This window comes from Stenella coeruleoalba (genome assembly GCF_951394435.1).
Source record: "Stenella coeruleoalba genome assembly, chromosome: 13".
NCBI lineage: Eukaryota > Metazoa > Chordata > Mammalia > Artiodactyla > Delphinidae > Stenella > Stenella coeruleoalba.
The window spans coordinates 49,365,636-49,386,415 of record NC_137159.1 but is presented as its reverse complement, the minus strand read 5'-3'; the positions used below and the strand labels follow the sequence as shown (position 1 = coordinate 49,386,415).

Sequence of the window (20,780 nt, the reverse complement as noted above, 5' to 3'; positions counted from 1 at the left end):
GACGCGGGTTCGTGCCCCGGTCCGGGAAGATCCCACATGCTGCGGAGCGGCTGGGCCCGTAAGCCATGGCTGCTGAGCCTGAGCGTCTGGAGCCTGTGCTCCGCAATGGGAGAGGCCACAGCAGTGAGAGGCCCTCGTACCACACACACACACACACAAAAACTAAGAGCTCTTATCTCACAATGAGAAATTTTTTCATAGGGTGGACTTCTAGACAAAAATGCAAAGATCTTCTAGGGACTATAGCATGCAACAAAGATTCACAGTAAAGTAAAGAAAGTAAGAAAAAAAGTCGACTAACCTAACCCACCTGAGCTCGGCTCACAGGGGTCAATGTCCTCGTCATCGCTGGGACACTCCGCTGAGGCCACAAGGATGTCATCTGTGGTCTGTAAAGGAAACAAATTCGGTAGATTAATTTAAAGGGACCTAATAGATCTTTTCATCTTGTCTCGTGGACTAGTAAAACACCACCTGACAGATCGAGAAACCAAATTCAATTATTTCCCTTCCCGAGGACACAGAGCTTACATTCTTCAACTTAGTTTAGATCCCTCATGGAAGAATTGGCATATTTGTGAAAACTTGATTCTAGCTTATTTTCCACGAGGATATGGAAATGGTGGTAGCCAACTTGTGCAAATCCATCCATTTAACTGCCCAGGGAAGCCGCACACAGGAGCAGACAGAGGTTTAAAGCAGCCTGGCAGAAACGATGATGTGAAATTTATTACCGCCCTGGAGTGCTACAAGGCTTGCATCAGTACTTGTGCTTGGCTTCCTAAAAGCAGAACAACTATATAAGCTTTTATATTCATGACCAGGTAGAATTTGATGTATCTTTGAGATATAGCTTGTCTTTATTAGGAAACACAGATTAAACAGAGAATATCTTCCACTGATGCAAAAAGGGAAGCAAATATAGTCCATTGAAGGTACTTTTTGAAATTTGTGTTGAGCTTCCACACTCATTACAAAGTTCTCATCTTTGTCATATTCAGAGAGCAGGTATTGTTTCCCCATTGTCCTTTCCATCATTAAGGTTTTAGAATAAATGAAGAGTGTATTGGGGGGATGATATTCTACAGCAAATAGGATAGAGGTGACAGTTTTCTTTCTGACATTCTAGTTGCTTCACTGCACTTACAGCAAAGAAGATAACCATCGCTGTAATAAAAAGCAGAGTGTGTAAAACCTAGCAGTTAGCCACATCATCAACACGTTTACGAGCATCAAAGGTTGTTCTTTACTGCCGCTTATAAGCAGCAATAAACTCAGCACAGATATTGCATGGAAACTGTGAAGGTTTGCATCAGATTTGGCTAATGCTAAGGAAATACAGAGAGAATTCAAGGTACAAGAAGGAAAATATCTCATTACATCGGCTAAGGATTAAGGAGATTATAATTGTCTAGATGATACTCAGAACTGCAACACGGATGAAGTCCTTATTTAAAAGTAGAATTACAATAATAAAGGTCTTAAATTAAAGAAAAATCAGATATATGATATACTTTTATTAAGGGAGTGTCTAATAGTCAGGGGGTAAAGTATAAATATATAAATGTTAAGAGAATTGCGCTATTTTGAAAAGTGGAGACAAGGGATGATGCATATTTGTGGCAAAATTAGGCTCAAAAATGTTTCAAGTACAAGGTCTTTAATTAATCAAGAATAAAGAATTTGTCTAGATGCTAGTGCTTCAAAACATAACTTTAAATAAATGCAAGCATTTAATAGTATTTTGAGATGGTTTCATGTTATTCTGCTTTTAATTCCTCTAACACAGTTGGGAAACTGAATTAATTTATTTTGCTGCTGTCATTTTAAAAGAAGTTCAAATACCAGTTTTCCTGGAATTGTAACTGTTAATGCCAGTGATAGCCACTAGCAATTGGTGTGATAGTCACGTAGGTATCGTTCAGTACAGTGAGCTTTAAAAGGCAAGAATCCAGCCTCCTTCTGGCACGAGCACAACTTGCAGGATAACATCCAAACTGACTTGATAATAACAAGTTATTGGATTATGAGGTCTGGCATGTCAATTGTTCCAATTCGCCCCAGAGCTGATAATCTGTTTTTTAAAAGCCAACATCAAGTGGAAAGCTACCTTTTTTTGAAAACCACAGTGCATATTTTTAAAAATTAATTTCATGGTTCCAAGAGAATTTTTCATTTTCCTTGAGGAATTTTTGTTCTTGGTGGAGGGGGGGGAGGAGGATGTGGATAAATTCTTTAATCTGGTTCTTCTCACCCTGGCAGTGATGTTGCCCCCTCTCCCCTCCTCCACCTGGGAAGACATCTGGCAATGTCTGGAGATATTTTAGTTGTCTCGGCTGGGTTGAGGTGGGAGTGGGTGAGCTCCTATTGGCGTCTAAAGAGTGGACACCACGGATGCTGGTAAAAAATCCTAAAACGTATGTGGCAGCCTTCCCACAACAAAGAATGATCTGACCCAAACAACAATAGTGCAGAAGTTGAGAAACTCTGCTCTAAAAGCTTAAAAACTGTTCTGTACCTTGTTTTTCTCATCTGAAAAAAATGGAGAGCACAGTCACTGTTGTTGTAAAGATTAACTTAGTACATGAAAAGTACCTAGAATAGGACCACCTTTTAAATATTTATAAAAGTTGTGATATTACCAACAGTATTGTTGTTTCACGAATGGAACACCAATTTAATATTTTTGCACTATATTTATAAGTAATATAATTTTAGACATTAAACTGGAAGTTGTACATGTGAGTTATTCTTAACTTTAGATCTCATGTTAGCTTTTATATCAAAATACAGTAGCTCTATTGGTACTTTGTTGAACTAAGTTTCCATCTTTTGCTGCCTAGGTTCAAATTCTGAACGAGAAGTCAAACATCGAATATAAATAATAAAGGTTGCTTCCTAAAAGAAATTCACGGACTAGAAACGTGTAGCTCAGTGTAGTGTTTCATGCAGACTAAGTTATTTAGGCTGCAAAGTTAAATTTTGTTTTAAAAGTTGACCTAATATTTAAATTCAACAGCCTTTCCAAACAATTCCACAGCAAACAGAAAGTGTTAGAGAATGTTCTCAGTGTCATCTTTCACACAACACAGTTCCTAAAATAACAAAAGATGTCATACAATAGACAGTACCTCCTATAGCCTTTTACAGTAGGAAAAATATCACTGTGCAAATTCGACCCTATTGTACAACTATATTTTAGTTTTTAATGCACTTTTCCTGATAAAATGAATACACATTGTTTTCATATTTTTCTCTCAGAAATTAAAATCCAGTTTATTATTGGATTCATTTCAGAGGCTAAATTAACCAAACAATTTTCTAGCCAAAGCTGTGTAATTTAAATTTAATTCACCGTGTTTGGAACTGCCTCCCTATGACATGCTGTTGAAGAAACTCAAATATGTCACATTAATCAATTCTGTTCTTCAGTATACTTTTCTCTGATGTTTATAACCTTTTTCAGAAAAGAGACGACCTTCTGAAGGAGACAGAATAGTGATGCAGCAAAAGCATTAGCTTTACATAACCGTCCATTTAGATGAGGGTCCCTAACTGTGCATTCAACCACTCACAGGTCAAAGTGCATGCTGATCGTCCCTAATTCAGAGTGGTGTGGACATTTTCATGGCAAACGTCTGTTCTTGTTCAGAATGTTTACTGAAACTACTTAGGTCTCCTTACCTTTAGGGGAAAAAAATGATTTGCACACAATTCAGGAAATAAAGGCACTGAAACTTAATTCACATGTCATATGGATGAACACCAACTTGTATAGGGTAGGAAAATTTAATCAGAATGGGGGAGAAAGGACGTCCTTAATGTACAGTAAGAAGTTAGACCAGTTTTTTTTTAATGTCCAGGGTTATTAGGCAGAGACCACTTGGTGGGTTAGAAAGTAGAGAAACACTGATGTATTTTTGTTCTTTGTAATTCTGCTCTACAGAGAGCCTTTTTCCCCACCACCACCTTTAATGGTAGAATTTGCTGCATATTCACTTTTTTGAATATAGCACAATTGCATATCTATGTGCTAAAAAGACAGGATGAGAGGATGGATAAACTTAGTCTGTAATATTATATCCTTGCTAAGACTAGCATTCCTAGACCTTATTCCTCATGGTAAACAGCTTTGCTGAAGACGGGTAAATTCTGATGAAAAGATCCACAAGAAAACTCTACCAGCAAAAATCTGCTTTGTGAGAAAAAGAACATATTCTAACTGTGCAAACGGATGTCCATTATGAATTTGATGCCCACAAAGAAATTCTTGATTTACTCTAAAATTTCGATTAAAACTTTGTTTCTAAACTGCGACAGTCTATCCAGCTATACATCCAAATACAATGTAAAAAAAAAAATAATTGTCTCTGGCTTCCCTGGTGGTGCAGTGGTTGAGAGTCCGCCTGTCGATGCAGGGAACGGGTTCGTGCCCCGGTCCGGGAAGATCCCACATGCCGCGGAGCGGCTGGGTCCGTGAGCCATGGCCGCTGAGCCTGAGCGTCCGGAGCCTGTGCTCCGCAACGGGAGAGGCCACAACAGTGAGAGGCCCGCGTACGGCAAAAAAAAAAAAAAAAAAATTGTCTCAAGCAATGGTGCTCACTCGTGTAACAGTATTTAGCCTAATCTCTCACTGCTGTGATGGACATTTATACTGAGCTGATTGAGACAACTGATGGACGGCGTATGGTGCTAGCTGACATGTGATATGTTTGGCTAATTGACGGACACTTGTTCTGATACTTTTGTCTACATGAAGCTGCTCTGGAAGAGAAAGAACATTGACGTCTGCCTTTCACAGCACTGAATCTGATAGTCTTCCTTATCAGATTTATTGCTAGATGTGTTTTCTTGAAAAAAGAAAAATACCAGGATTCACAATTAGTGACACAAATTCCTCAAGCTAGGTCTGAACCATTGCACTGATAACTTATGGGGCAAGAAGTTTCTAGGAGGTGGGGAAGTCACAATTTTCACCAAAAGGAAAAACTGCAAAAAAATAACCCAGTTGTAATACATATATAGAATTCCCCAACAGTGGGTCAATTTGATCAAATCAAATCACTAAACAAATACGTCAAAATGGTAATTTTAGTTAATCCTATTAAAAATGTAGAAGGAACTTAGAGACTTTGCATAGATTCCATGCTAGTTTCCATTGTCTCAGTGAAGCTTTTGGTTCTTATTTGTCATTTGTTTCTCTGAGTAGCAGATGCCACATAAAGATATCAGTCCCATGCTCACTAATCTAATAAAAATAAAAATAATAAACTGAGATCCAATACATGAAGGATGCATTTTAGCTCCAGCATGAGTAACAAAGAATACGAAGATCTATTAGTCACCAACAAATCAGTCACTCATCTATTCATAGCATTTTCTGGTGGGCACAAAATATGGTCACTACCTAACAAGGCACAAATCGTGATTCCTACTTGCAAATAACTTATTGTGCCCATTCTATTCTAAAGCAGAAGAACAAATCACTCATTAATACAAATAACAAAATCAATTCTAATAGCTTATTTTGATTGAAATTTAACAGTGCTCCCATATCTACTACTTCATTAAATATTCACCAACGACACACTTATGCAGAATGCAGGTGGAGGTGCTATTATTCTGAGTGTTACAGTTAAGTGCCTGCTCAAAAAAAATACCCATTTGTACACTCATTTACCCAATCTGAATGTTTGAACGTTGGCATTCATGAATATTTAGGGCAAAACTGAAATATCCCTGAAAACGGCCGGCTTTCACATTTCTTTAATGTTTTTTTCCCCTCAATTGATGCCTTAGGTTATTACAAAAAGTGACCAGAAATCAGCTGTCTGCTTGGAAAAAGACAGACTTGAAAGCCATTCAATTTTCTTCAGAATTTTACTAACTGTTTAAAATGTATGCAATGGTTTCAGAATAGTGCAAGTGAGTTGGATAGAAAAACTCACCATGTAAAGAGGTCATAAATATCTTACTCATTCTAACATGCATTTTCATATGCATTTGATAGTGGTCATCCTAACAGGAAAAAACTCTAAGGGGGAAGATAGGGATATGGAAATAATGCCACAGAAAAAGGAAATTATGAGAGGAAGAAATGAACTGAATTCCTGCTTAATGAAACAAAAACATATTTTTGCAAAGTTATGCAAAAGAGTAAACCTGCAAAATAAAAACCTGGTGTCAGGAAGCTTGAAATTAAATTTATCTTTTTAAAAAAAGATAAATTCTTATCTTTCTTTGAGCTACTAATGACCTCTATGCTCATACCGCATTTCCATTTTTAGCCAAAGCAAATAGGAGAGCTGGCCAAAGAAAAAGCTAAAGTGAAGTTTAAATTTTCAGGGAGGATTTGGAATGTCTATTCTCTTGGATTCTCATGAATTAGAACTTGGGAGTGTAAGACCGCCAAAGAATGCTGGTAGTGATGTGGAGATGCTGAAAGGGAAACTAGAATATGCATGTGATTGAATGTGTTCCCTCTCTGTGTGTTTTGTTTTTGAACAAATCCCTTTCTGAAATGGGTTCGGCCATTTCCAAATTAAATAAATACTGACAGATGTTTACAATGCAAATCTAGGCTTCTAGCTGTGTCAATATGAATCTTTAGTCTAACTATTGTGACTGAATGGACTAATTAGTCACACAGGTTGAACTGAAAATCCTTATTGGTAATGAGGCCAAAACATTTTATAATTGTAAAATGCCAACGATGGATAGTTTCAACAACATGTCTCCAAAATCCAAGCTTTCATTGTTGGCATCTAACATATTAGGAAATGGAATCATGTTTTAGTCAAGCAGTCATATATCTTCTTGTACTGAGCCAGACACTAGTGATCATTAGTCTAAGGTCTTTATTTTACATATCAGGAAACCGAAGCTAGAAATTTAAGTGTTTATGCTTGACCACAATTATACTGCTAATTAATGGCAAAGCTATGAGATTATCCCGACCTCCAATAGACTGTGATTGTCTCTCATCCCGGGTGACTTCTACCCATCCATCCATCACTCACCCAGCCATGCTCCCATTCATCCATCCATCCATCCCAGACCATTTTGTTCTTTAAAGGATTTCATGTGATTATAAAGATACACAATTAAATAGATTTAAAATAAGTTAAAAGGTGGCGAAGGAGAGTACTGGCTTTTATAGAAGTAACCACTCAAATTATCATGAAGAAAACAGACACAGATATCAGGAGACGTATCCACAGACAGCTGTTGTACCACCTGATATGGCAGCACGTTAAGTTGCACTAAAAATGGAACAAAATGAATGCTAGAGCTTAACTTTTTACTCCAGTTACAAAAAGTCAAACATTGACAGAACTGCAGTTACTTTGAAATGAAGTATACCCAGAAAGTTCTTTATTTACGTGTGGTAATCTTTTCCTAACTTATTTTTTTTAAAGACCTTAAACATCTTGTCTCTCATCTCTGCACATAAATGCAGAACTAAATTCTTGAGGACAGAAAGAAAATGTAGATTATTGAACCTTTTCCTATTTTTCCCCTTGACTTAGAACAGTGCAGGTCACGCTGGCTACAAAATTAACTCAATGAACTCTTTTGTCTCTCTTCTCATTAATCCACTGATGAAAACTTCCAAGGTCTCTCTTATTAACTTCTGTTTTCACAACGTAAGTGCTAATGAGATATTTAGCTTTGTCTCTCTCACACAACCATCATTAGGGTTTTGTCAAATTATCTTAATACATCTTGGGGATAAGTAAGTGGAGGTGACCATTAATTAATAATACTGTTGTTTCTCCAGGTACAGTCTAGACATCCATTCATTGATCAGAAGGAGCCACAGGCAGCTAGTTATCCAGAACACTTCTTTTCTACTGCGCAGGACCATGACCAATGTCCCCGTGATAGAGCTTCAACTTGGAGATATGTGAGAACTTCCATCCCACACAATGCTTGCAGGCGGGGACAACAAGAATTAGGGATGTGGTTGGAAATGATGTTGATGAAGTTGACAGTTGGTTTCCTGATTTTTTTTTGGACCCATATGTTGAATATATGCAAGGTTCTATACCAGCATCTTGCCAATATCTGAGCAGTACCGCTATGAGTGTTTCTATCAAGGAGTGATTGAGAGTAAATGTGATCTCGCTTAAATGTTATAATGTTATTTTGTTCATGCACTAAGAGCTCCAGTCCTTGCTGGTTATAGTTAAACTGGAACTCCAAGCTTTCACATCTGACTATTTCATTCCTTATGTTGAGTACTTTGGTTCCTTAATACATATTTGGAATGTTGTACTGTTGAACCACTTCAGTTTAATTTGCTACATGCTTATCAATAATGAAAAATATATATCAAGTCTCAATCTGGATCTCATAAGTAATATGTATCATCTTGAAATGATTTCTGTGTTCTCAACAGTACATAAGAATAGATATACTATATAGGCAAATATATATACTATGCATGTATATATATACTATATATATGACTAAATGTATATATATAATCATTTGTATATGACAAAATAACTTCTCTATCTCACAGGGATATTATGGGGATCGATTTTTTTTAATTAATGTTTTTTTAAAAGTCTTTTTAATTAATTAATTAATTAATTTTTATTTTTGGCTGCGTTGGGTCTTCATTCCTGCATGTGGGCTTTCTTTAGTTGCGGAGAGCCGGGGCTACTCTTCATTGCAGTGCGCACGCTTCTCATTGCAGTGGCCTCTCTTGTTGCGGAGCATGGGCTCTAGGCCCGCGGGTTTCAGCAGCCGTGGCACATGGGCTCAGCAGCTGTGGCTCGCGGGTTCCAGAGCGCAGGCTCAGCAGTTGTGGCGCACGGGTCTAGTTGCTCCATGTCATGTGGGATCTTCCCGGACCAGGAATCGAACCCGTGTCCCCTGCATTGGCAGGCGGATTCCCAACCACTGTGCCACCAGGGAAGTCCCCGGGGATCCATTTTGATATGTGCGAAAGCACTCTGTAAATATGAAAGTCCTCACGCAGCAATGTTTATATGTTATTATTACAACTAATACAGAATTAGTTTTGCTCCTCACATGACAATATGAAGAACACTTCTGGGGAGTGCTTAAAGAGGGCAGCCAAAAATCCACTCAGCTGAATATATTTCATTTTTATGTCTTGAAATCCTCTTGTCCCCTCAGTTGAATAGGATCTGTATCTCTCACTTCAATTGGCCCCTCACATAAATGTTGCTATTCTTGGGAAGATCTCTTTTACATCAGAATATGATTCACTTCAGCATTGCTTATTGAGTGCCCATGTTTCAGTCTCACTGGTAACCTACAAGATGGGCAGTGCCAATCCACATCTGGCACTGTGATTCCCTCTTCTCCATGTCAGCGCTCCGGGAGAGTTACTGCACAGATGCAGGGTTACTGGAGTTCTCTCAAAATTCTCCTCCTTATTCACTTTCCTGGGACTTGGAAGATTGTGACAACTTGATTTATTTTATGCCCGCGTCCAGAGTTTACTCTAAATCATGCCCTATTATATCTAGAGCATTTAAATGAACAGAAAATAAGAAAAAAGAGACCACGTAGCAAACACTGCTAATTAAAGGAGAGAGAGACAGACAGACAGCAAAACAGACAGAGAGAAGGAGAAGGAGCAGTAGGGAGGGGAGCTGAGGGGAGAAGAAGAGGAGGCTGACTCTAAGTGTGACGATCCATGCCGCACAATGCTTCTTATTATAACGGTCGTATCTGTAGTTATAACAAAACATAGCCCATGGTCATGTTCCCTATATGGATTAATAATACGCGAATTAACTCTCGTAAGACACTGAGCAATATTTTCTTAGTGCATTAGAACAGTAGAGGTGTGTGCCTTTCCAAATTATATTTAAATCTAAAAGTTTGGGAACTGCGTAGGTGTATGTTTTATTTCATGTATTTCTGTGGGACAGAATTTATGTCTGCGTTTTACAGCCCTCGAGCATCTATCACATCTATCACAGTTCAACAGAGTTGATTTAAAATGTCATCACCATTGATTGTGGTGATTATTTCCCAATGTATATGTGTATCAAAACATCAACCTTAAACAATTTAAATTTGTCAATTATATGTCAATAAAGATAGAAAAAAAATGCTATCATGCTCTAAAACCTGGCTTATCTTCTTTAAGTATCTGTAATTTCAATAAAAGCACTTGATGAAGATAAGTATGATTGTGAAAATTGAATTAATAAAGTTGAATGAAGGATTCCTCTTAACTTAAAAAATAGAAGACATATTACACATGACACTTGCATTGGTAGAAGCATTTCAAATAATCTTATTCCTGATGTTCATCCTCTCTAAGTTCACTACACCTAGGTGTACGTTTGCCACAATTGCTCATTTATAACAGCTCTTTAAATCTCCAAATAAGAGTGAGCAAGTATAGATTATTTTCCAGGAGTATAACTCCTAAGAGTGGGAGATGAGACTTGTGGCAAAAATCACACTTTTTCAAAGATTTTATCTGCCTTCTAACATCTCTAGAAGTGACAATGAAACTTTGTAACTGGTTTTCACATTATACCTCATGGCTGGAAATTTATGGTAGAGAAATAGCAAAAAGTGACATTATCTTTAACTGCAAAGAGAGAACGACTAAAAGTTAGAAGGAAGGAGAAGGTAAAAATGTCTTGCAATAAGTTGGTCTGCCTGCTTTTATGAAGCATCCCTGTCCGTTGAGAAAGCAATAAGATATAGCCTGCCTTAGAGAAAGGACCGAGAAAAAAAAAAATAGTTGACTGCCATGCTGGTTTTTTTTTTTCCTGTATAATATACCCCCAACTCTTCCAGTTTCCCCTGAACTCTATTGCCATAGTCTTACCTTGTAAATACTTTCATTGGATTATAAGGAAACTATGCCTTTATAATGTTTTCCTTCAAAATCTAACTGCAGGATGAAACTTTTATCTTCTTCCTGAAATAAACTGCATGAAGGTAAGGGCTGGCTGAGACCAGCCATCAAATTCAGACTAAGACTTAAGTGCAGGACAGAATGCACTCACGAAATTTGTATCTTTTCATGGATTCTTCCATGCCTTCACTCATTCATTAATTCATTCATCTATTCACAATCATTTATTGAATACTTTTGATTAACAAGGGGTTATACAGAAGAGGAATATAATATGGCACCAGACTCCCCTCCCTTGAATTGCTTGGAGAACTTCAGGTGTATGACAAACGGAGGCCATCTATAAGCAGAAAATCCTCTCTATACCCCTGAGCATAGAAGGAGCATGGGTATTAGAGCTAGATAGACTGGGCTGAAATCCCAGCTCTGCCACTTATTGGCTGTTGATGTTGGGCAAATTATCTAGCTTCTTTAGGTTTCTTCCTACGTAAAAATGAAGTTATTTACACCTCTTTTTAATTTTTATGAGGATGAAATTCTCTAGGGCTAGATAGGCACAATGTCTAGCACAATGGCTGGCACTTAGAAGACGCTGTCGGGAGTATTTACTATGTAGACACAGCTGGCTCTGTACACATTGTCACTTTGCTCTCCTTGCAACATGGGAAGAGAAGTTTATCCTAGCCCTGGATTTCTGTGATCTTCAGACACAGACATTCCCTTCACAAAGGAAGTATAATTTCCTGGCTTAAATTCACACTTCTACGTTTAAACATCCTATAAACAGAGTAAATTACATATTTGAAGTGAGAGTTCTTGTTAAAACACCTCAAAAAACATCATAACTACCAGTGTATTGAAAAGCCAAGGGGCTTCTCTTCTCTTCTCCCTAGCTGCATGATGTAACCAAGCATTTATCAAATCCTACTGTTTTCAGAGTTTGGAGACTTCAGTTATTTGTTCCAGTTCCCTTCTAGTAAAGACAGGGAAACCCTAAGTCGGCACAGTCAGGAGTGCAGTGTCATATCACTGCACCGACAGTGTCCAGCTCAGGAATAGATTGTGGTCTCCTGGCCCTCCATCCAGTTGGCATCCAACTCCTTCAGTTTCATATTTGGGTGTAGTGAAGACGAAAATAGAGGCAGGATTAATTTGTCACTTTTCCCAAGTTTCTCAAACATGATTTGCCTTTTTCAATTCTTCCCTAGGTTTAATTGAAAACTTTAAGCAAGGCCTTTGAAAAATACCAGGGACTGTGGCCTTCTGACATCATCTGGAGCTGCCAGACTGGTGAGCACTGAGTAGCTCCTGCAAAGCCCACTAAGGACCACCTGAAGAATGCACAGATGCTGAAGGGGCATCATGAGATGCTGGGAGCCTCATGAGAGAGTCTCCCTTTTTGTGCACACTTCATCAGATGGCATCTGTGTCTAAACTCTTCCCTGAGATCTTCGAGGGGTCTTCCCTGAGATCTTCCCTGAGATCTTCTAAACTCTTAGCCATGTCCTCTTTTGGATAGCTTTCCTCTCTTCCGCCTTGCATTTACAATCAGTTCCTCTCAATTCTGACGTGTTTCCTCGAAGTTGCTATCATGCCTCTCCACCTGGATGAGCCCTTTTCCTCCCTTACACACCTCTGCAATCCCTTAACCTTCTCCTCATCCTCATTACTGGAATGCCTGCTGATTAAGAATAAGAATTAAGCCTTCTATTCACCAAAAAATGTCCCTTGTCATTATGAGAACTTCTGGAATCATTTAAGTGTCATCACGTAAACAGAAAGATAAGCTTCTCTTGATGGTTTGGTAACGCTGTTATGAGCATCAGTGCTACCTGCAACATAGCAGTGACCTCAGATGCCAAAGAGAATAGTATCCCTGTCCTGCTCCATAGGTCCTCAAACTACTCTTCCACTTTTCAGTTGATGTGTACTCTTATTAGTTTTTCTCTTTGTCTGTCACTGTCAGGCTTTATAGAGGCCTGTTTCTGTTTTCAAACTTGCTCCTTCATATCTGCTTTGAGCTGGAAATCTAGATAATCAGATAACCAATGTTCTCTATCTTAGAAACAGGGTCACAGAGGCTCTCAAACAAGAAAGCCCAGGTGCTTCAGAGTCCAGGCTCATGGCTTAAAATACACAAGACTTGTTAGTTTCCTCAAAATGCCAAGTTCCTTATGAAGGGAGTGCATTTATTGGTAAGTTAGCACCCAGTAATATTTTTACTATGATAATTCTCAAATAGGCTTTTCTTCATTAATTCCAAGAAACTCTACTGGAACTAGACTCCAAATACCTGAATCTCTATTCTCTAACATTTAGTCAAATAGAAGCCAAGCTTCCTTGGTGCTCTTCTGAGTTTGCAGGGGGGGAGATGAGCAATGTAGTAAGGAAAGTGGCTGCCTTATTGTCTTTGACCCCCTTGCTTCCTGAAAAGATGGGAGTGGGGTTGTTGGCTTGTACTTCAAGGTAGAACCTGATGTGGACATGCAAGGGTTCAACTACATTTATCCAGAGTGAGTGGTTCACTCAGTGTATCCTGAGCAGAGAGAGAGATCTGGTTGCCCCTCTTCTGGTTTCCCACGACCAGCTTTTCACTTGAGAAACTGAGGAATGCTAGTCCTCATGCTAGCATGCTAGCATGCTGGCAATGCTCCCCAGTGACTCTGTGCATGGATATTAGACTTAGACCCAAGTTTAAATCTGGAGTTACTAGAACTTGGGTGACCTACTTAACCTCTCATTTATAAAATGGGAAGGATGCAGTACCAATCTTGGCGTGTAGTTGTAAGAATTAAGATAATCATGATCAATGAACTACTTAGCACTATTCCCGGTTGTGAAATAAAAGTTATATTTTTATGGCAAGACAAGAGAAATTTAAACAAAAAATCTCTGCCCTTTGGCCTCCTCTGTCTCCACACTGTGCTTTGTGTATCTTCATTATGCATCGACCAAACCTCCCACGCGAGCAAAAATGCCTGCTCAACCATAACCAGCAACATTCTCCTATAGCGTCAACACGACGATTCCTTAAAAGATGGCACTCCTTCTTGATCTTCTAAGGGGTCACATGACCCACCGCGATGACGCGTAGATCTGAATTATGTAAGCTGTCATTAATACAGCATTTGATGTACAGCCCTGTCTCAAAAAACTTATATAGGGCTTCCCTGGTGGTGCAGTGGTTGAGAGCCCGCCTGCCGATGCAGGGGACATGGGTTCGTGCCCCAGTCCGGGAGGATTCCACGTGCCGCAGGGCGGCTGGGCCCGTGAGCCATGGCCGCTGAGCCTGCGCGTCCGGAGCCTGTGCTCCGCAACGGAAGACGCCACAACAGTGAGAGGCCCACGTACCGCAAAAAAAAAAAAGAAAAAAAAACTTATATAACGGTGCCTTGACTTCTAACCAATGGGACAGTTCTCAGAGCTTTCTGAGTTGCTCTTGCCAAGTTATAATCCTCAAATTTGGCTCAAATACAAATTTCCATTTCTTTTAAAATCATTTTTGACCAATTAATTTTTCGTCAACCTGGTGCATATTAAACACTAAATAAATCTTAGCTCTTCTCACCTTCGTTATTACATAAGACACACACGCGTGTTACCTCTAGCCTACTGGGAGGCAGCACATTTGTTGTTAAAGTGGGCAAAACCCAACATCCTAATAACCACAATAGGTTGACTTTCCACATTTGCCCTTGCCTAGAATAATACTGTGAAGTAGGAGAGGGAAAAAACTAAATATCGCATGAAGAACACAAATGTACTTTCTCCCTGAATGTTCTATTTTGGTTTTCAACTTTTAAACTTCACTTTATTTCAAAACATACTCCCAACCATTCCAAAGCATTTTCAAGTTGGAAAGCCTTCTTTTTGTTTCACAATAAGGTAACTGCAGGTGCAAACTCGAGGGAGACAGACCTTGGAAATTTTAAGTATGTTGCCATGGCAATGGCTTGCAAGAATGTGGATGAGTTTCATCTTAGCTCTCAAGCATTCAACCGAGTTCATACGTGGAGGTTCAAATTACTAGGCACACAATGTTTGCCATTCATCGTGTCTTGAAAGGCTTAAAAATAACTGTCTCTGTTGCTTATAGCAATCAAAAACTACAAAATTCTACCTATCTATCTATCTCTCTATCTATCTATGCAAATGTGGAGACCTAGTCATTCATTGTCTACTCTTAGCTAGCCAATCTCACCAGTTTGGCTGCTCTAAGGGAAGCTGTATACATAAATTCAACAATAATCATTTTTGCCATTGTTACAAACAAAGAGTTGTACTCCCAATATGAAATAGCTATAAAATTTTTACTGAATTTCAAATTAAGTTCCTCATTCAAAATGGATGTATCCTTAAAGAAGCATGATAATTATTTAGGGATGGTCCGTTAAAGCAAACTTTCAGTCTAATGAAATGTGGAGGATCTTTTTAAAAAGGTCCCATTCTATAATGCAGGAAAGAAGATTAAAATGTGTAATTCTAGTCATTAAATCAAATGCCCCTACTCCCAGAAAGCGACACCACCAACACCAACAACACAAAGACATACAAAGGAAGCAATTTTATCTCATTTGAACCATCACTATCTTAATTGCTCTTAAATGGTTCAGTTGATGCTTCTAAATTCCAAAGCCCTCACAAGGAACTCATGATTCATTGCCAATAAAAGCAGTGATTCTTGACAAAAACACTTTCCTCCCATACATGGAACCTACAGAACACTAAAATTGGGAAGTTTTAAAGTTATCTATTTGATATAAGAAATAATTCTTAACAAATTCTCTTCAAATTTCAAGGCTTTTTCCATCTAAATTTACACTATGAAAATTAAGCCAATAATAAAAAAATTCATTCACCAGCAAAAAAAAAAAAAAAAAAAAGGATTTCTAAGAGTATATGTTCTTTAGTTTTCTAAGAGTATATGTTTAGATCATTTGCTGCAAATGATCCATGATGATACAAAGTGCCCTACGTGAAATGAGACAAGGGACCCTGCTATGTCCTGCATTCAGTTACTGACAAAACCTTCACAAAACTGTTATTAGCTACCAAAGCCTGGCAGTTTTAAAATTCACTTTGCTGCTTTAACTTTGACTCATCTTCCAAAACACACACACACACACACACACACACACACACACACACACACACTCATTCTCTCTGTCCCTTATACTCCTTGATTTAACAGCTAGTTGATATACTTTAAAACTACAGTAGTGCTCCCCCATTCTAAAAAGCCTACAGCAGTGCTAGAATTAAACAAATGAGAACACAGTAATTAGCTATGCAAACTGTCAAGTAGATCTAAAAAGAAAAACAACCCAGAAAACACAACAATCAGCAGTTTCAAGCTCTAACAAGAATCTACATTGAGTTCCCATTTATTTTAAACAAAAATACATTAGGTCTCTGAAAAACATTCGCAGCAATTTCCATGGAAATAGGGCAAATCAGCTAATGGGTCTTTTACATCTCTAATTTCTATGATGCTGATATAGCAGAAAAGTCTTTGGTCCTACACTCTTCCCAAATAATTTCTATCCTACTCCTCTATAACCAGATTCATTCCCAAAGTGAGTAGCACCTAAAATGGTTCCAAAGTGGATCTGGAACAGGTGTGTGGGTCAAATCACATCCTGTGACCCCCAATTCCCAAATCCCTCCCTAAACCTCACCACAATAGTTTCATAAGAGGGTAAATTAAAGGGTAAACTGGAAAGGGAAAAGAATTGTTAAATTATCTGGGGCATTTGTGTGTGAATGGAAGGGAGAAGACATTCAATTCTTTGCGTGGAGAGTATGAATTATACAACTTGTAGCTAAATCTCTGGGATCCTTTACTACCTACCTTCTCCCTCTCACAACCACGCTGAGTTCCTATGAAGCAACACAGACTACTTCCAACATATACATGCTTTGTCTAAAATATCAATCTAATGCTTACATTGACGGTTAATGTTCCTTTAACCCATTATGCAACCAGTAATAGAATTAGAATATCAGATTTTTTAAAAAAATCTAGAATTGTGATGAACACATTTACTTTGAAACTTGTGTTTGCTTCAGTTCTCTTATCTTCAAACTTGTAGAACAACTGTCTGCTTTATAAAATTGAGAATGTAAGATGGGATGCCTGAAACTGGTCTAGGATAGGACATAACATTCTGAAATTCGACTAGAGCTCAATCACTATCTAACCCATTGACCTGTGGCAAATCACTCCCCATTCCAATATAAGTAGGTTAGAGTAGATGACCCCTCAGGTCCCTTTAAAATATAATAATCAAGGGTAACACAAGAGAATCTTGTGGTACAGATAAGCCTCTTGATTTTGGTGGTGATTATAAGAAGCTATACGTGTGATAAAATTGCATAGAACTACACAGACACACACAGACACACACAATAAATGCATGTATAACTGGCAAAATCTGAATAAGCTCTATGATTTACATGCTGGTTTTGATATTGAACTATAGTTATATAAGATGTTAACATGGAGGGAAGTTGGATAAAGGGTACAGGGGACCTCCCATATCTTTCTTTGCAACTATCTGTGAATCTATAATTATTTCCAAAATTAAAAAATATATATATAAGTACCTAATACATGCATACATACATAAATATAATAATCTTTGATTTCATGAAATGGCTTGTTGACTGTCAAAGATAAATGCCAATATACAGGACCTGATGCTTTATCAATGAAGTGAAATTTATTGGTTCCAAACAATCCACTTTTCAGCTAAATGTGATAAATTTACCTAAAACAATTAGTGGTTTAAAGGTAGTTAGGATATTGACTATTTCTCCATGATTCGAAGTGAGGAAATTGTTATGTGACAGGTTGTTACTAGTGACACCATTTTTGCCAGCCCTTCTGTTATTTATCCTTGAATACTGAACCCTATGGATTAAGATACCAAATAACTAAAAATTTCAACAACAAGCCTTTGATTTAAAAGAGAAAATTAAAACAAAATACAAATAAAACAAAACAAAACCAACACAATTCTAAAGGAAGTGTCAGGGAGTTACTAAAAAATGAATTCCTAACATTTATATTCTGAGGACTCTACAGTTTCTGTTCAATTAACTTCTCCTATGATGAGTAATCTTACTTTCTATTCCTAAAACCCTGTAGAATCCTATTCATCCAAGAATTAGGTTGTGCTCAATATATTTCCTTTCAATGTCATAGAATCCAGTGGACTCTCCTGACCTCCCTGAGGTCTAAAAATCATGGCTAGTGTCTTAGCAATTTTGTACCTACATGTTGGTCAAAGTTTGATTCTTAAGTTTCACCAGTGGGGCAAAAGAAAGCAAAATAGATGCCTGTAGCAGACTTCCGTTAGAGGTAAAGTAGAAAAGAGGCAAAGAAAGCAGGAAACTATAAAGAAAAGAGTGAGCAGAAGGAAAGAGAAAAGGTAAGAAAATGCTTCCCTCACCTATGTTTGGAGAGTGGTGGGGGACCTCAGTCCATTTTACAGATGAGACCAATGATAGAGGTACTTCAGACTTAGAAAAGTAAAACTAATGTCTCACCCAGTGAGATATAAAACAGGTCTTGGGTTTCAAAATTCTAGAAAGGGATTTGAAAGAAAAGAAGCATTATAAAATGTACAAGTCCAAGTCAGTCAATCCATCAAATCACCTCTGCGCCAGGACTAGCCAACTAAACTGTATCTTTAGGATTTAGCTCTCTGGTGGCAGCAAAGACTACACTCCTCTTAAACAGCAAAGCGTAAGACACAGAACAGAAAAGAGCCTAGCAGAGGATTTTCCTGTCCTTGCACAGCTTTCACCAAACAATACAAGGTAAAACACAAAGAGGCAGTTTCTCAGTCACTTTAATTAAAAAAGGCAAAGAACGGTGAGTTACCTGATGCAATCCTTTTACAACCCATGCGTACTTCTCCCAGAGTTAATTCTACCAGTTACCATAAATTTAAAATGGTAGAACTACTCTCGCCAACTAAGGAATGTCACTCACTACCTGGTTCTACAAGAATTGAGTCATTAGCCACTGAAGTCGCTGACCTGTGGTACACCTGGAAAATAATTTAGGCCAGAGATCAGGAATAAGGCACTCTGTGCTCTGGGAAAACTGGCAGAACAGGCCTTCAGATGTTTATATTTTTTCAGGAGAAAATTTCATGAATCCAGATTCTTGCATCTTCCCATAATTAGAAAATCATGAACTGAGGTATCAATTCCTCATGACCAGCAGCAACCTTCTACTGAGATGTATGCTTGACTGCATAACCCCCTTCGCCAAACGCACACATATACTGGCTTCCTTGCCTACCTCTTTGGAGTAACTTCTCATAGCTATCTGAGAGGCCGTCTCCAGGCTATAGGCCCTCAGTAAGCCCCCAAATAAAACCGAATCATTTAAGTGTCATCACGTAAACAGAAAGACAAGCTTCTCTTTACATAATAGGTAATGAGCCAAGAAAGACACTAAGGGTGGTAAACGTGTGTCAAAGCTGCTGTAACAGAATCCAGGCCTTTACTTCATGTGGCCATAATGAAAAGAGCTGGTGAGAAGTGTGAGACTATCACCTAACACTTTGCCCCTCTTTGCTCTCCCTAGTGCCACAGTGCATCTTAAGCTTTGCGGGCTCCAGGTAATGCTTTAAAGTTAAAGTGTTTCAAGCTAACTGTGTTCTGGAAGTCAAATCTATCGTTATAAGATTACATTAAAAGCTAAGCCTCTACTGTACGTATCAATTTGTACTCCGAAATGCTGGTTTCCCAGAGCATTCACCAAAATCTATCTAGGTTTAGATGCTGATGAGAAATAGAAGAAAAGAAATAAAAATGCAATCACTGCACCTTCCATGTATTAAGTCTTAAAACTGTAAATGCCAAAGTTCTAATTTCATTTCTTTGTGTCTATATTTCCCTGCTAAATATTTCAAATTACTATAGACACTCACAAGCTATATTAGTTTTTACAGCTAAATTATGAACGTTCATAAAAATAATTTGTCCTACACATCTAACCTTTTGTTCTCAATATAGACCCAGTTTCTTTTTCACATTTATAGAAAAATGCTTACAAAGTCTTGTTCTCTGAGGATCTCATTTGGCAGTGATTAAATTTATTTTTCATAAATCTTTCTTGGTGATGAGAATTCTTCTCAGACTGTGCTGTTGATTGCTTATGTTACCTCTTTCCTTACCACTTTCATTAGAAGTCTCATTGTACCTTGTTTCTTAGAGAAGAATTTGAAACTGATTTGGGGATGAAGGACTTTTAGTCCAGAGTATGCAGCACTTTATGAAATATTTATCCATACAAAGCCTAAAAATACACATGGTAGGTACAGCATTCACGTGGGTAATTATTTAGTAGATTCAGCACATAATTTTACACCACAGGGTTCTTATTAGGAACACCAGAAAGGGAATCAGAGTTTCTTGACACATGGTAATAAATATTTTCACTTCCAATGAATAATTTAGCTCTTTTGGTATTCACTGTATGAAAAATAGATTGGAAATAATTTCAGGGTCTGTTAGCAAAGGTGAAGGTTTTGGAACACAAGGAGAAAACAGGGAGTATGGGGCCACTTTTCCCTTGTTTTCACAGAATTTTGCTTGTTTTTGTGATGCACGCACTGCAGATTTTCCCTCATTTGTCAAGATGATGTCAAAATGAAAAGATGTTATTCCTTCTGTAGCATTTCCTAGTGTTAGGTTTTAGGATTCCAAACCGTTAATTATGTGAAATTTACCAGCCTTGCCCATAGAATGCTAATAAGTCTGTATTCTTCACTATGGAAGGAAAAGGAGATTTCCCTCCAATTAATCCTAGCCATGAATGGAATTATTCTCCCACTAGTTTCAAAATGAAAATTTCATACGAAAATCTCAGATGCAGGTTCATCTAAAAAGTCAGGGGAGA

At 38.0% G+C, this 20,780-nt stretch overlaps 1 protein-coding gene across 10 annotated transcripts in view; it reads right to left on the bottom strand.

Moving 5' to 3' along the window:
- NRXN1 (neurexin 1) overlaps positions 1 to 20,780 on the bottom strand; it is a 961,338-nt gene that overhangs the window by 26,138 nt on the left and 914,420 nt on the right. For 7 of the 10 annotated variants that reach the window (XM_079940440.1, XM_079940438.1, XM_079940443.1 and 4 more), the window contains one exon: positions 302 to 389. In XM_079940440.1, coding sequence (XP_079796566.1) covers positions 302 to 389 — 88 coding nt within the window. The remainder of the gene's footprint in view (positions 1 to 301; positions 390 to 20,780) is intronic. The other 3 variants (XM_079940441.1, XM_079940444.1, XM_079940439.1) reach the window with 1 other exon arrangement.